At 43.0% G+C, this 14,774-nt stretch overlaps 1 protein-coding gene and 1 long non-coding RNA gene across 3 annotated transcripts in view; both read right to left on the bottom strand.

Annotated features, from left to right (window-relative positions):
- LOC110986820 (sodium-dependent phosphate transport protein 2B-like) overlaps positions 1–4,884 on the bottom strand; it is a 369,275-nt gene extending 364,391 nt beyond the window's left edge. For both annotated transcript variants that reach the window (XR_015425441.1, XM_022249041.2), the window contains exons 1-3: positions 4,728–4,884; positions 826–1,030; positions 50–325 (exon numbers count right to left, since the gene is read on the bottom strand). Coding sequence is in view for 1 of the 2 variants with exons in the window: in XM_022249041.2 (XP_022104733.2) it covers positions 50–325; positions 826–1,030; positions 4,728–4,739 (493 nt within the window). In the remaining variant the exon portion in view is untranslated. The remainder of the gene's footprint in view (positions 1–49; positions 326–825; positions 1,031–4,727) is intronic.
- Positions 4,885–7,314: 2,430 nt separating this feature from the next.
- On the bottom strand, positions 7,315–11,578 carry LOC147799031 (uncharacterized). Its single transcript, XR_015425442.1, has 2 exons — positions 10,967–11,578; positions 7,315–10,194 (listed from the first exon to the last, which is right to left on the bottom strand). It is a non-coding gene; the product is annotated as an uncharacterized LOC147799031 (long non-coding RNA).
- Positions 11,579–14,774: the final 3,196 nt, after the last annotated feature.

The raw sequence follows: 14,774 nt of genomic DNA, 5'->3' as shown, positions 1-14,774 counted from the left end.
GGGCTTGTGAGGCCATGTCAGCAATGCGAAGACAATTAAGTACACTCACTGATTTCTGCGGACACCATAGCGACTACGATGGAAGTGGAGGTACTAGAGCTCTGTACCAACACGGTGACGAGCACGCCGATCATGAGCCCGCAGACGGGATTGCTGAGCAGGAAATGGTCGTTGAGCACCTCCCCGGCCGCCACGCCTCCCAACAGACGGAAGGCCGTGCTCAAGAAGTCCAGGGAGCAGATGAACATGTAGAGGAACCCCGAGAGGAGGATCACCTTGACGATGATGAGGACGATGAAGCGTGCGCGTTTAGCGCTGGACAGATCTGCAAAGATACGCAAAGACAAAGTTAGGGCACAGTCAAATCAACTGTGAAAAACAAAATGACTAGCAAGCCGTTAAAACGTGCGAGAATAGGAGACGCATGCGTCCATTTGATGTGGTCATTTTGTCGTGGTCATTCTGTCAGGCACAGTATACTAAAGCACTATTTCATCACATTTGAAAGTAGCGATTTCTTCAGAGATATTATAGGATTGTGGGCCTGGTCATAAGGAATAAATAACCAAACAAAGCGACGATAAAATGGCTTCTTCCTAGTCACGTGAATCACAAGTCTACAGTACTGTGAGGTTAACGTTGAGGTACATAATACAGCTAGACATACATTTCAGATTTCAAGTAAATATATCATCATTGTGAAAATGATTTGACAGGTTTTGCGGTACCACAGAAATTGTAAGCCTAGAACTTTATGAATTATTTGCACTTACACTATTCACAACAAAATATGAAACAGAACGTAATTATTCTATGGAAACGTACTGGCCCATTTCTCCCCCTCCCGTAATTCGGGGAGAGTAGCTGCCCAGGGATCGTCATCCTCTTCCTTCAGTCCCTTCTCCTCGTCCTGTGGCCACTCCGAATGATAGTCGACCCCTCCATTCACGGGTCCAGGGGCGTCGATGACTGCAAGGCCGTTTTTCTCCTCCAAAGCAACCTCTTGCACTTGACAAAGGCTAGTCTCCGTCTGTCGCGATAAAAAGTCGCGATAAAAACTTTATACTTAATGTAGGCCAAACTGAGTAGCTGCGTTCTCATGTTTTCTGGATACCCGCGACGCAGGAAAAACTAGTACTGTTGCGTACACTTTTGAGACTCTGATCAAATTGTGCGACGGTCGACAGTTAGTTTCTTTTTTCTGGCGCCTTGAGGCAACCAAAAAATGGGATAACACTATGCGCGGAGTAATTTACATGTATGGTGACAAGTCACTATAAAAGTGTAGTCTGGACAGGAATTCGTCATCTGTGTTACCGACAGGCACCCGGCACGACACAGTTTTTTGTTTGTTTGTTGTTGTTTTTTAGTATATAAGATAAAATGAATGAAGAAATTCTGTCACTAATTAAAATTGTCAAATCTAGTCTTAGGGAGTTGCAACTTATCAATACGTTTGCAAGGTTTTAACTTGAAAAGGTTTTTTCATCCTACAAATGTCACCGAGGAAGTTGTAATCCTTTCATTAGATCCTAGCACAGTTTTTGCCATACTACTTGATTGTAACAGAAGCAACTTGGAGATTACTGTCACTGAATTTTCATCTAGTTGATTAGTATCTTTGATGTAAATATTGTTAAAAGAACAGAAGAGAATTAAAATGGGTTGTCTATCAGTTGGTGCGCCTGCCTGTCGGTATGCCCTCCCAAAGTTGGAACCAACTTGTGACGTGGAATGGTTAAGAATCGTGATCTTCCTTTCAACCACCTGCATCTGCAGCCTCGCTGGGAAAACTGTCATCTTGCACATGAGTCTATTTCTCCTAACCTCACATAACTTCGCCTCCGCCCACACTGCAGCGTCACGGCGGAGAGCCACGTTGAAAAGTGGCAGACGGAAGTCATTAAGCTGACCCGTTATTCTGGGAAGCCCTAACTTGACCAGTCATTCAAAGCTCAAGGCCACCAGTCTAAGGGAGTGCAGTAAAACTCCGGACAATATGATAAATTGCGATCTGCCCCTTTAACTATCATCTAAGATCTCACGAGAAAACTCTGCTTCTTCTCATTTCTCCTACTCAGGTTGAGATTGGCCTCACCTTCACCCCCTATTGTGGCGTCACCGCAGAGAGAGCGACTTTTGAAACGTGACCAATGCCAGATGGCAATCCTCAAAATCACCCGTCATTTTTTTGAAGCCTCAACTTGACCCGTCATTTTGTCGGCTTTTGCGAGACGATATTCATGATCCCCCGGTACCGCGGGGCGTGGGTGCGCGTCCCATCAAGACCACCATCTGTGTTTTCCAAACCACTGCATGGGGCTTCGTTTCAGAGGTAAATTAGCTAAATTTGTTCAACTAGATGGAGTCCTTAAATTAATTGTGGCAGGTGGGACAGTTTCTCAACCAGCTTTGAGTTTCTGTAAATTCCATTTTGGTCTGTTAGTGTGGAGTTTGTGTGGATAAAGACCTAATGTGGTTTTGTCAGACCGGTAGGATCAGACACCAAACCACGTGATATTACGTGTCTTTATCAAATCAACGAAAAAAATCACAACTTCATTTCAATTTGAGAAAACGAATATCTGCGACTTGAACGTTTGCAAAGGGGTTTTCTGTGTTTTGGAGAGATAATATTGTGATGGCCTTTCTTCGGCGTGAGTTTTTCCTCCAAACATTTCGAATTCAAAACCACCGTGTCTGCCGCTTTCACTGTGCATGGCTGGTAGCGGACCCAAAGTGTACTCTCCGTTTACTGGAGGTGTTTGTTTAGCCTAGTTGGTGCAATTGTCCAATTGTCCTTTTACGGGTCTATAATTCTTGGGGTCACTTTGCGTTATTGTTCCCGTTCGAAGGAATAAAACCATTTCTTGTAAGTCCTTCCTATGCGTCCATAGTCAATGCAATGGTTCTCATATTTTGGGCCTTGAGAGAGAGCCGACGAGGGGGAGGTAGTAAAAATAATTGCTCGTTTTGAGAAATTTTTAAGTTATCATTTTCTCAGTTTTGGTAGGAAATTTCTCGGTCGGAGCCAAAAAAATAAGGGTCAGCTGAAAATGCCAACCATACAAATACGGCCGTTTCACAATAGTGCGCCCTCCAAGAGTTTGCACCGCGTTGGTCAATCACAATGCGCGAAAGTTGTCGACCCAATGCGCGTTTAGAAAGGGTCGGCAAATTTCGAGCGTTGTGATTGGCCAAGGCGTTGCAAACTCTTGGAGGTGCTCTATTGTGAAACGGCCGTATTAACGACGGATTTAAGCCCAAATGACAAGACAGTGGTGAACATGAACAGCTTGGATGTGATTTTCCTACAAAAATGGAAAGATGATTTGGGTGGATGAGATACTGGAGACAGAATGCGATTTTGGCAGGCATCGTCTAAAGTCACCTCAGTCTGAACCAGAGGGGGGAGGGGCAAACGTTCGTGTCTACAGCTCTCCTCTTCAACGTATGACTAAAAAAAAAGTGAGTGAGACCAGCTTGTGGACTTTTGGAGGTTTAAGAAAGTGAAGTAATAATTTCAGGCTGTTTGTTTAGTGTCTATAAAATTATCTTAAATGAACGAAGCGTACCTTCACAATTATTGACGTACCACTTTCTATCTCACATTTTCTGAAAAAAAGTTAACAATAATCTGGAGAAATTTGGCCAGATTAAACCAACTTCGTGCACGCACTTTCATTTTATTGCTCCTCGTCGCGCATTTCTCGTTGCCTCCAAGCGCAAGCTTGGCATACAGCAAATAATGCAACAGGCGTATGAATGCACGATTACGTAATGTGCAGTTGACCATTATACTTTACAATCAGATGCAAGTGGCACATCAAGTTCCCGAACCCATGGCTTATTGAGTTACAAACGCGAATACCTATGAACAAAAAATCTATTGGAAGGATATACCTTTGTTTGGCACCACCTGACCAACTCATTTACTTACTGGTGTGCCGTTATACTCATCCGTACAAAACGGTTAAATGGATGGTAGCTCACTAGAGCAAACTACTTGTAAATGAGGCGCCTTATTTTTTTTTAGGTTGTTTACTCGTACAAGTAAAACGGGTCCTACGAATGACCAAATTCCCTTCCCAAGCCCAAATTGTTTTAAATTTGCGTCAATCTCCCCACGCGAGGTGTAAACCTAATACAGTTGGTGTGATGTGTCCTCGGGATGCTTTGCCGACTATACCAGTCAGATACAGATTGAAAAATACGAAGTGTCACTCTTCGTTTATACTCCTCACCACTTATGGCATGAATGAAGCAATGGCATGAATTCAAACACTGAGAAAAGGAAAGAATGTGCCTGACGTTTGCCAAGATGGCATGTTTTACACGTACTTTTGTACAGCTCTGCTGAACTATTTGAGGCATTTGCAACATTTTCAGCACCGATTTTCTCCGTTTACAAAATCGCAATGAATAACGCCTGCAAGTTACATGTCATGATGCGAACAGTTGTCAAAACTTTTGCATTGCATATAAAATAACCCCTGAAGATATATAAGCCTATATATATAGGCCTATATAAGCAACACGGCTAGAAACGACGTTAACAAAATGTTTCCTCTAGACAACTGTCTCAGAATAACTTTCAATTATTCGACACGCTTATTTTAGCCTAACAATAGTATAATGGTGATTAAATTAATGTATACACTACTTTTTTCCTGTTACGTAACATTTGAAGGTTATGGTTAAAACGAGAATGATTGTGTCAAACTTACCACAGAAGTCATCTTTGGTTCGAAACTTCCAAAGGTTGAAAGAACTCAAACCGACAAGACTTTGGTGCCTGCAAATTGCAGACTCATGGCTTATATACTGCGGTCCTTGGCCATGATCAGGTGAGCGCCAGCTCTGAGTGGTACTCGTGCGTGGGGGACGACTCCAACTGCAGAGGTGGGGGATAATTATTTGCATTGTTTGCAAAGGTGGTGTTTCAGAAAAATCTGTAAACTCCTTTTCTTTGATTGTAAGAATGAGCAGTGGCTTGTTCAAGCATTATTTGAAAACCTTGGTTTTTTTTAAATTTCGGGATCTATAGCTTTCAAGTTGATTAAACGTGTTCTTAGCAGATTCATGAAGTTACCCATCTTTGTTGTTGAATGGAATCTTCCACCGGCGCGCTTCTGCTTTCCATGACAAAAGACGGTGTACGCCGAAAGGTGGACTCTTTGAAACCGGATTCACTGACATTGGCGTCCATCGGCGCGCTTTGCTTTTCATGACAAAAGACGGTGTACGCCGAAATATGGACTCTTTGAAACCGGATTCACTGACATTGGCGTCATGGGCAAGTGGTGCCCCCCCCCGGAAAAAATGAAAAACAAACAAGAGAGAAGCGAAGAAAATGAGAGAAAAGGAGATGAAATTAGGATTTTAATAATTAGCAATTCGTTTGAAAAAATGCAAAATTGCACCCAATCTCTTGTTTATCAATGCGTATCTTATGAGTGGTTCCCCCTTTTGGAAATGCCCCCGAAAACTTTGATTCACCCTCCCCCTGAAAAACATCTAGGTGACCCTGATGTTCACTGACGTCCTGCATATTACATTAGCTGAGTCACAAACCAAACCACTAACAGGCATGCAGGGGCTTTGAGACTAACTTTGACAACAGATGCCGGATTTCAGGGGTTTCTGAAGTTCATTTAACCGCGGCACACGTGTGGCAGTTGAATGTGCATGGCTCATTTAGTGTGGCAGTTCCCACCAGCGTGGAAATAAGGGAATATGAAATTCCGCAGTAATAATGGTGATTTTGTTGCAGTGGGGTAGTGTTTCACGTGACAGCCAAGAGACTGGCACGTGATCAGCAGGCCTTCCTATCGTGACTGATGACCTATTGTTGTTGCCCCTATTTACAGAAGAATAGCGTGCTGGCTGCAAACGCCCTTCGAGCCTGTGTACACATTAGTCATTTAGTGAGTTACGTCGTGATCGCCGTTCACGAATAGCGCACTGAGCTCTTGGGAATCAGGCTGTCGGGGTTCCGCAACGTCACGGTGACAGCCTATAGTTTAGAATAACCAAAACATTTATCCAAGCGTACAACTGATTTCGACAAGTCTTGCTCCCAAAAGTTCAACCGGGATACAATATCTCCTTAATGGAACTACCATTTTCCTGGAGTAATGATGCTACGTGGGCAAGAGACTGCTAGTTAAAGGAAAGTGATTCCAACTCCAGGTCACTTTTGTTATAGTAAATTCGAGTAAGTTCGCCACCCATGCAAAGTACACCCTGAATTAAAAGCCAGCTATCAAAACACCACAATAATACACGCAAAATACAACCCTCTTTAAAATTAGTGGTATAAATGTAAATTTCGAACGAGTTTTGGGTAAAATCGAAAATCAATTAAAGGGTTATTTTTCTACAAACTTTGGCCGCCCGTACAACTTATGGGCGAAATGAGAGTGATCTCAGTATCGTGCGTGCTCGCAACAAAGGGCTCATTTTATTATCCCTAAAGGAAAAAACCGAACCTTTTTCGGTTTCTGCAAAGCACCGTCATGCCAATTAAAACTAACGGTCGAACAACCTCAGGATCGAAGCAAATGTGATCTTCCGATTCAAGGAAATTAATTCAGTGATTTATATTCTGGAATATGTCCAATCATTGCATCATTTGCCAATTTTACAATTACCGTCTTCTCAATATTCAACACTGCATTTTTCGTGGATGCAATGTGGGGAGTATGATCAGACGAACATTCGTTTTCATCGTCGTAATTAAAATCCTGCTCGAAGAAGCAGGAAAAGAGTAAACTTGCGTCTTGTTTTCTCTTGTATGCAATATGTGTCGAGAATTCAGCTTTATCTTGCTGGAAACTCTATCTCAGAATTGTGTGCTTCTTGAATATTACAGTTTGAATATCACAAAATTTAACGTAACATTGAAAAGATATAAATTTTCAGTAGAACACAGATAGATAGTGTGATATTCAGATGTGATTTCACGTCGGCGTTGGGTTATATTTGATTTTCTAACACGATCCAATAAAAAGACTTGTTCGGATGTAAGGCCTACCACCAATTAACTATAGCGTAAAACAGATGGTGGTAAATGTGCCTCTTTTATAGACCAAGTAAAAAAAAGGAAATAAGTTGGATAATGCAAATGTCTGTCTTTTCCTTTACGGCGTCGACAGACTGAGCAAAATGTCCCTTACATGACCCGAAGTTCCCGCGGTTTTTCAATGCAGGGGGCCGTCCTGCATGGATTAGCCGCAGCTATAACAAAACCGATGTGGGCACATGCTACCCTCATGATCAGGAGCATACAATAATATAGGATTCTAACAAGGATTTAGGGATCCTGGAACTGCGTGGCAGGTTTTTTAATTATTTTCTACGTCTGGAAATGTGATTTATGTGATTTTTTTTAATTTCATTTATTCAAAAGGGTACCGTGAGAGGAAACAGACTCAAACGGCATCTCAATAACTTTTAAGTGGAACATTTAGTGTAGAAACAATGGAACAGCGTTTAGAATTGCATATTTCATCGATCATATTTATTGCATTATAATTGTCTGAGATGTAAGAACGCTGTTACCGTGAAATCAAGCATGTACTTTTGTCCACTGTGGGAACTTGTAAATGCGTTGCCAGACTACCTGACTTGAACTAAAAAGTGATCTGATGGATATGTGAACATCTAATTCAAAAAAATGCAAAATTCTTATGTTCGAATGGGTGCAAAACTCAATGAATTCATCGCACACAGAAAACAGTAAATTCCAGACACGTTGATGGTGCCCGCTGGATATGGAACTATTTCCTTCATCACAGTGTCGAAATCTTGGAGCAACATTTTGTTATGTGTCTTTGCGGCGTGTCTGTTGGTCAGCGTACATGCAGCTCGAAGAGACAGCCAGATTTGGAGCCCCTTGACAATATGATGAGAGGCCGAACATTCACTTGTCCATGGGCAGGTGATGTCACGGATAGATTACGGCAACGTCCTCCGGCCTCAAGTGAACTTCCTGCCAAAGTACAGTAGTCGACAAGTTTTAAATAGAGGTCCGGAGTGCGAGTGCTCAAATCGAAAGATCTCCTCCGGAACTGACGGACCCGCATTTGCCGCTTGTCTGCCGGTTAGTGGAGTACAAAGTCACTGTCGATGTCCCGACCTTCAAGGCTGTGCATTGCGCCAAGCACAGGAGTATACCTTGACACGTCGCCGGTATTGATAAGCAATGCTCGCAGCACGCGACACCTCTACGTGCGTCTGACACTAAACAGTTGTGACTCATAAGGACAAGCAATTTTGGGACAGCGGCTGCATCCTCGCTGTCTGGGCACTTAGTTGAAACAACCCAGTAACTTAGAACCATATTTTTAAAGCTGAAGTTTCTTGTAAAGGCATTTAAGTCTCCTTTTTTAGCGATCTCTAGTCAACTGGAATTAAAACCAACAAAAATTGACACATTATTTAAACCAAACTAGTCAATTAGACTCTGTTTTCTGCACCATGCTGGCTCGTTTCTAAACATTGAAAGGGGGGAATTGGGATTTCTAGTCAACTGGTCAGAATAAAAACAAACAAAAATTGGCAAACTGTTGACAGATTTAAGGAATCTTGGAGTGAAATTTCTCAAAGCATCCAGTGACTCACATTAGCTTGTCACACGTCTTAAAAATCATGCGCGTTTGCCTTCTCCAAGCTTTGGTACTGCAAACAACAAAGTTACGCTTTTACCTAGTTTTGCCTGGATAATGCGGTACATCTGACATACAAAGGATGCTCTTGTGCACGTGTCCGTCACCACCACTCTTCTCTATTGACAGCAGGCCTTGGATCAGATCGAGTCAAAAGTCAAGATTTGACAGTCTGCGATTGATGTTAAGACTATTTTAGCATTTAGAACACGTGTCTTCAGAAGAAAAGTAAAAAATATTCATGTCCACCACTTCACCGCTCTGTGAGCATGTGCATAGTACACACACTGTTGTGATGCAAGATCGGTTCCTCCCATTTGCTTCTTGTACTCAATGACGGTACAGTGTATTTGGTTTGCTGATGTCACGATAACCTGTGGGACAGTTTTTACACCGAATCTGCTTATTAGTTACATTACAGTTGCCATAGTTTACTTTTTATCCTGCCATACAACACACAGTTGTCCTGACTTTTCATAAAAGCAGGGTTTATCTCCTTTAGCCATAGGAAACTTTTGGAGGTTGCAAAATGTGGAATTCCTTGAGTCTCGTATCGCACAGTTCCACAAAAGCCAAAGCCTAACTACGAACAAGAGCAGGGCTGGTGTACCAATTATCAGCAAAGATGCAGTGTCCCTGATTTTCAAATCCGTCAACAAGTTTCAAAACAACTTGACCAGGTCGAGGTACTGCTGTGGGATCAGCTACACTGTCTAGCTGTCTCCGAGTCGGCACTTGATATCTGTGCTTGTGACCCTGTGTACACTGTCCTGGCGCGTGTGTACCCCGTTTCAGATTCGTTCAAGGAGAAACACTTGATGCCCCATTTGATTAGATTTCTTGGCATATCCTGTATGAATGATAGTCTCCCCTTGAATTTGATCATGGCCTCGTCAGGAGCAAGGTTTTGACCGGGTCTATAACTACGAAGAAACGAGGGTACTGTTGTCTGGACGACTTGGCGGACTTTTGTCAGCTTGTCAGGAGTAGTGCCCATTTTCGGAGCTGCTTGGTTGTTGCTCAGATGGACGAATTTGAGAATTGCCATGAATCTGTTGCGAGACATAGTTGTTGTATAGATGGCACCGTGTACAATGTTCCAGTTTCTCCTGTAGGCCTACATGTTGTAGTGAGGCTGCTTGTTGAGACCCACACACACCGTAGTACTACACTACAAAGTCCATCATTCCTAGAATGAGGCATACGAAAGGGCCACGTAGAACCGTGAACAGAATATAGACAAAAAGATAATCTGCTTGCCCTGACCAAGGTACCCAGTTACCGAAAGCTCAGCAATTACACAGTTCAGAGCACTGATTAGATATTATACTTTTGTCTATTTCTGGAATGATTGTTGGAGACCATCGACTTGGGTGGCCCGGTGACTTCCCTGTCGCACTCTGCTCAGCATAACGATTGGTTTCGGTGACCAGTAGCCCCCACAAAACTTGCGAGAAAAATAACTGGAAGATCTGCACTGGCGTGAAATCTATCCATTCTGCAGAATGTATTGCTCCAGTGTGGCCTGTGACAGAAAAAAGGAAAATCCATGAGGTTGCTAAGGAACATGTAGGTATTAGGGTTGTACCTACGGCGGCCTGACAATCACCCGGATTTTTCTAGCTGATCTTTAGATGCGTATTATACAAGAAACAGTTTTCAAAAACAACCGTTTTTAAACATGTTTGTAAGAAGAAGAAATCACCCTTAACTGTATTTGTTAGGGCACCAGTCGCTGTAAAGGCTGAAATTAAACGTGACTGGTCGACGCGGGATCAACGAGCCACAAGTCATGATTTCGATTAGACAATACTGGAGCATTAATAATATTCATATTCTTAGTCAAAGCACAGTCCATGACAAAAAAAATTGTGTGATTGGATGGGTTTTCCCAAATGTTCTTTTCTGCCAGCTTTGAAGTTTAGGAATACATGTATCTTCACCCCAAGTCAATAATTCAACACCGTCGGAGGAGGATGGCATGAATTGGAGCATGGAACAAAATGAAAATAGATGAAAGTTTGGCAGGTACACTTCTCCCCTAGGGCTGGGCTTCTTCTTGCCATCCAAGCCCATAATGCTTTGCAAACGTCAAAAAGGTTTATTGCACCAGTGGCCTATTCCATGCTAGGCAAGCCTACCGAGTAATCATTTTTTTGGGGGGGAGGGATATAAGTTCCCACCCCTCGGGATTGACATCCATGTACTGTACCCGAAGCTTACTATATGCATTGTTTTGAACACTGAGGTGGGAAATTGTGGAAATGAACGACACCTTCCTCAGTCAGATTGCTCACCTTTAAATTCGGGTGCTGTCTTCCCATGTTTCCGCCATGGTCCAGCTTTGCTACACCCGCGCGCCGATAATTGGGCTTTGCTGCTGCCGAGAAATTGTCTTCACCGTCGTCCGAACCGCTGGCACCGCTAGCATCGGAAGACGATATGCCGGAGTCGCTATCGGCCAACAATTCTTCCAACATGTCTTCGTTTTTCATGTTTTGGTAGCCTTGTCCAAGGTGGTTTACGCAGAGATCCAGGCCGTACGCGCGCAAACCACGGCAAACGAGCTGCTACCCTATTACAGTACAACGGCGAAGCACAACGGATCCGTGTACACAGACTTATGAAGGCTATGCCACCGTGCCATAAAACAAACCGAACCGTATGCGTATACGTGTACAGTCAACCCTATTAATAAGAGGTCCTTCGGACTTGGCAAATCCCCTTGTCATAAAAGGAACTTTGTATTATCAGGAATAAAACAATGAAAAACAAAGGATTGGGGCCTAAAAAGTTGCTTGTAATATGCAGAATCTGACTCTCACAGTGCTCTTATTAACGAGGTTCGACTGTACATGTACCGTCAACCCCACGTACGTACGTGCGTCAGCTGTCCGTACTATGATGCCGAGTCGAAAAACAAGGCACGCACGTGAGCAAGATGAAAGTGCGGCACGTACCGTGCATGTACCGTACGTGTTAAAAGCAAACCTGCCGCAGCGAAGGGTATTGCGCAACACATAGAGCAGTGTTTTCGCCACGCACGTCTGTTTTGTTTACCTGTGTTTCCCGAGAAATGAAATACATAAAATAAAATATGTGTGAAACATTACAATGTCAGATGCGTGAAAAAAGAGGCAGCGCGTCGCGTAACCCACCCAAACTTATACCGCATGCGCAGCAAGGGGCGCCCCTCTGCCGTCGAGCAACCAATCAGAAGTGTGCGTTCAAGTGAGGGCGTCCTTGCGCTTTAGACAACCTGCCTGTAAGATTGTTCCTGAATGGCACGTCGGTAGCAAAGGGGTTGCAATTTGTCGTGCTCATCTGGCACTGTGGCATGCAAAGGGGTGTTTGATTTTTGCGCCCTTTTTGGCACAATGGTGCTAAAAGGGATAATTATGATACGGATATATACATGCCATAAAACACCTTTGGCATGAAGGGATTGTGCATAATTGTTTGTTGTACAATCGACCTCACAATCGTCATCCCCGCCATCCGCATGCAGACTGAAATTCATGCCCCTTGCCCGGAACTGGCAGTCAGGCATTCCTGACAGTCATGTAGCCTAGCCCGTGGGTACAAAATGGCAGACGAATGGGCTTGAAAGTGTCAGGGCAAAAACGAGACACTGAAAGAATCCAAATCGCTATAACAAATCGATAATAATGAATGCAAATTTGAGACGTTCAGAATAGCCGATGAAAACTGTTTGAATATTCCCACATAGACTGTTTCTTTACACTCTAGTATTTTCATAGCCGCATGTTGTAAGTGAAACGGAATGGAACGAAATCACATAACGAACAAGACCCCATTGTACACGCCTGAAAAAATTTGATCTGGTTACATGCCATGCAGATCCGTAAACTGTACGTGGAGGAACGCTGTACATGCAAATGCTGTGATTCGACTTAATGTCACAAGTTTAACTTACATTTTCAGACCAGTGCTGCTTTGGGTCGGACTAAACGAAAAATTAAGTTATACTAAGACGGTTGAAATGTTGAACCATGAAGTTTGATTCGATTGAAATGCATTTGTAGCACTTTTGTAGTATCTATGTCATTAAATGCAACTCAATGGCTTGGGCGACTGCGAATTATTCCATCTACGCCAATGTTCCAGTTCCCTTTTTTCCGACAGAAATCATCCATATTTCCACTTATTTTGCTGTTATTCATAGGAACGCACTTACTTGTACTTCTCCGAGAATTCGAGACAATTGACACCCATAAACATCTGTCGATACGAACTTCCCAATGTTTTCCACGAATGGCCGTGCCAGTGTTATTAACATTGTGTGTCGTCGTCCTAATGTCAAAGTCCCTATGAAGTCCACTTAGGACCGCCAGAATAACCGTTTAAACGGCAACCCTCCACCAAAATATAGGATCTAATTTCGAGTTATCAGTGTAATAAAGTTACTACCTGCTGCCTTCAAGTTACAATGCTTGAATATTGGTCAAACAGAAGCATAAAACTTGCCTTGGAGTTATACTTTTATTTTGACAAGAGCCCATAGCTGGCCTTTTATCCACTGGCGTAAATTTTATCTAGAAAACGTCGCAATGGTAGCTCACAGCCTTAAGAGCTTGTTTGGGGAGTTGGAATTCATCAGCATGGACGTCCGATGCTTCTCAATGTGGGAAGTTGGTGAGCTATACAAAGGCCCGGGGACGGTAGCCGAAGAAACTAAACGAGTTACTTCTTTTTTCCAGCCGCAAATACTTACAAGGTGATCCCTCCAGTCACTGTGCCACAGTTATGATTAAAAGGTGTTGCTAAAAGCTGACCCAATTTTTCCCTGTCTGTGTTGGCCTCACGTAGGTAAAGATGGGGGTCTAGGTGTATTCGAACCTAGATGACATTATTTTTATTAGGATTTGCCGTGAAGGAATATAAAACAACTTCAATCGAATTACAAACTTGCAGTTTTTTCCTCGGGCAGACAAATGGGGAAATAAACGATTTGATCCTCCCCGCTAACAAAAGCTTAGGAGATATGCTGCAATCAACCGAAACCCACGGGCGCAAGCCAATATCAAACCTGAGTCGCGGGCTTCGACCACAGACATATAAAGGGTGCAGTGTCCCAATTCAAGGAAAATTCTCCGCCAGGCCGAGGCGCAGAAAAAGTACCCCCAGAGATTGTTTCGAAAAGAGGGGTCTGTTTGGGCCAGGAAATGGTGGAATTGTGTCAGTATGGCCCAGAATCATCTCTGTAGATTCAGGGGCACCCATCTGGGGGCAAAGCAGACAAAAATGGGATTGAAAATTAGTCAGAAGAGCCCTAGGAAGGTGAGGGTGTCATTTGAAAAATGGCCGCTGGGAGGGCTTGGCAACATTCACGTTTTGGGGGGTGAGTTTGTTTTGGGCGGCTAATTAAAAAATTCATTGGTTAACCTACTAAAAATTGAAAATCAAATGAAATCTGAAGGACCAAACAACACATTGATTTTTGTTTGAGAGGCCTCAGGGACTTCAGTTGCCTGCCATGGGGCTCCAAACTTGGTTGATTTTACACTATTTTCAATGGAGCTTGAATTAGTTCAGTGCACCCATAAACATCGCTGGCTCTGACAGCCACTGCAATAGTGCGCCCTCTTTTGATGAAGCAGCACAGTATTGGTGGCGCTCTTTAGCTTTCAGTGGCTGGGTACCGGGTCAGCCGAGGAACCGGAATGATGGATAAGCTAATGAACAGCCATTTTGGTTCTAAAGTCTGAAGTTCCCCCCACTCTCTCCGCTATATGCAGCTCTGTGGTCTGAGTGAATTCAGGTGTATAGAAGTTAGTGTCCATGGTAGTAAATTGAAATAACTGGTTTTAAAAAGTCCATTTATAGACAAGGCTCATATAAAAATAAAGCCCCTACTTACTGAATTCAAAACTTAGGGTGTTTAGTTGAACTTCAGAAAATTGTTGATCAATTTTGATCTTGATGCACATTACTGGCATTTTAAAAGCAGCTTACGGGTAATACATTTGTAACAAAAGTTCCCTGTTGGGTTTAATCACTTGCAGGTGGTCGATGAATTGTTGAAATATTTTTGTATTAAGTAAATAAGCTTTATAAAATGCAGTGATAGAAGACTCCATAAAA

This window comes from Acanthaster planci, linkage group LG05 (genome assembly GCF_054643075.1).
Source record: "Acanthaster planci isolate LZ-2023a linkage group LG05, COTS_SCS, whole genome shotgun sequence".
Taxonomy (NCBI): domain Eukaryota; kingdom Metazoa; phylum Echinodermata; class Asteroidea; order Valvatida; family Acanthasteridae; genus Acanthaster; species Acanthaster planci.
Note: the sequence above shows the minus strand (reverse complement) of the source record. Positions and strands in the feature narration are given on the sequence as shown.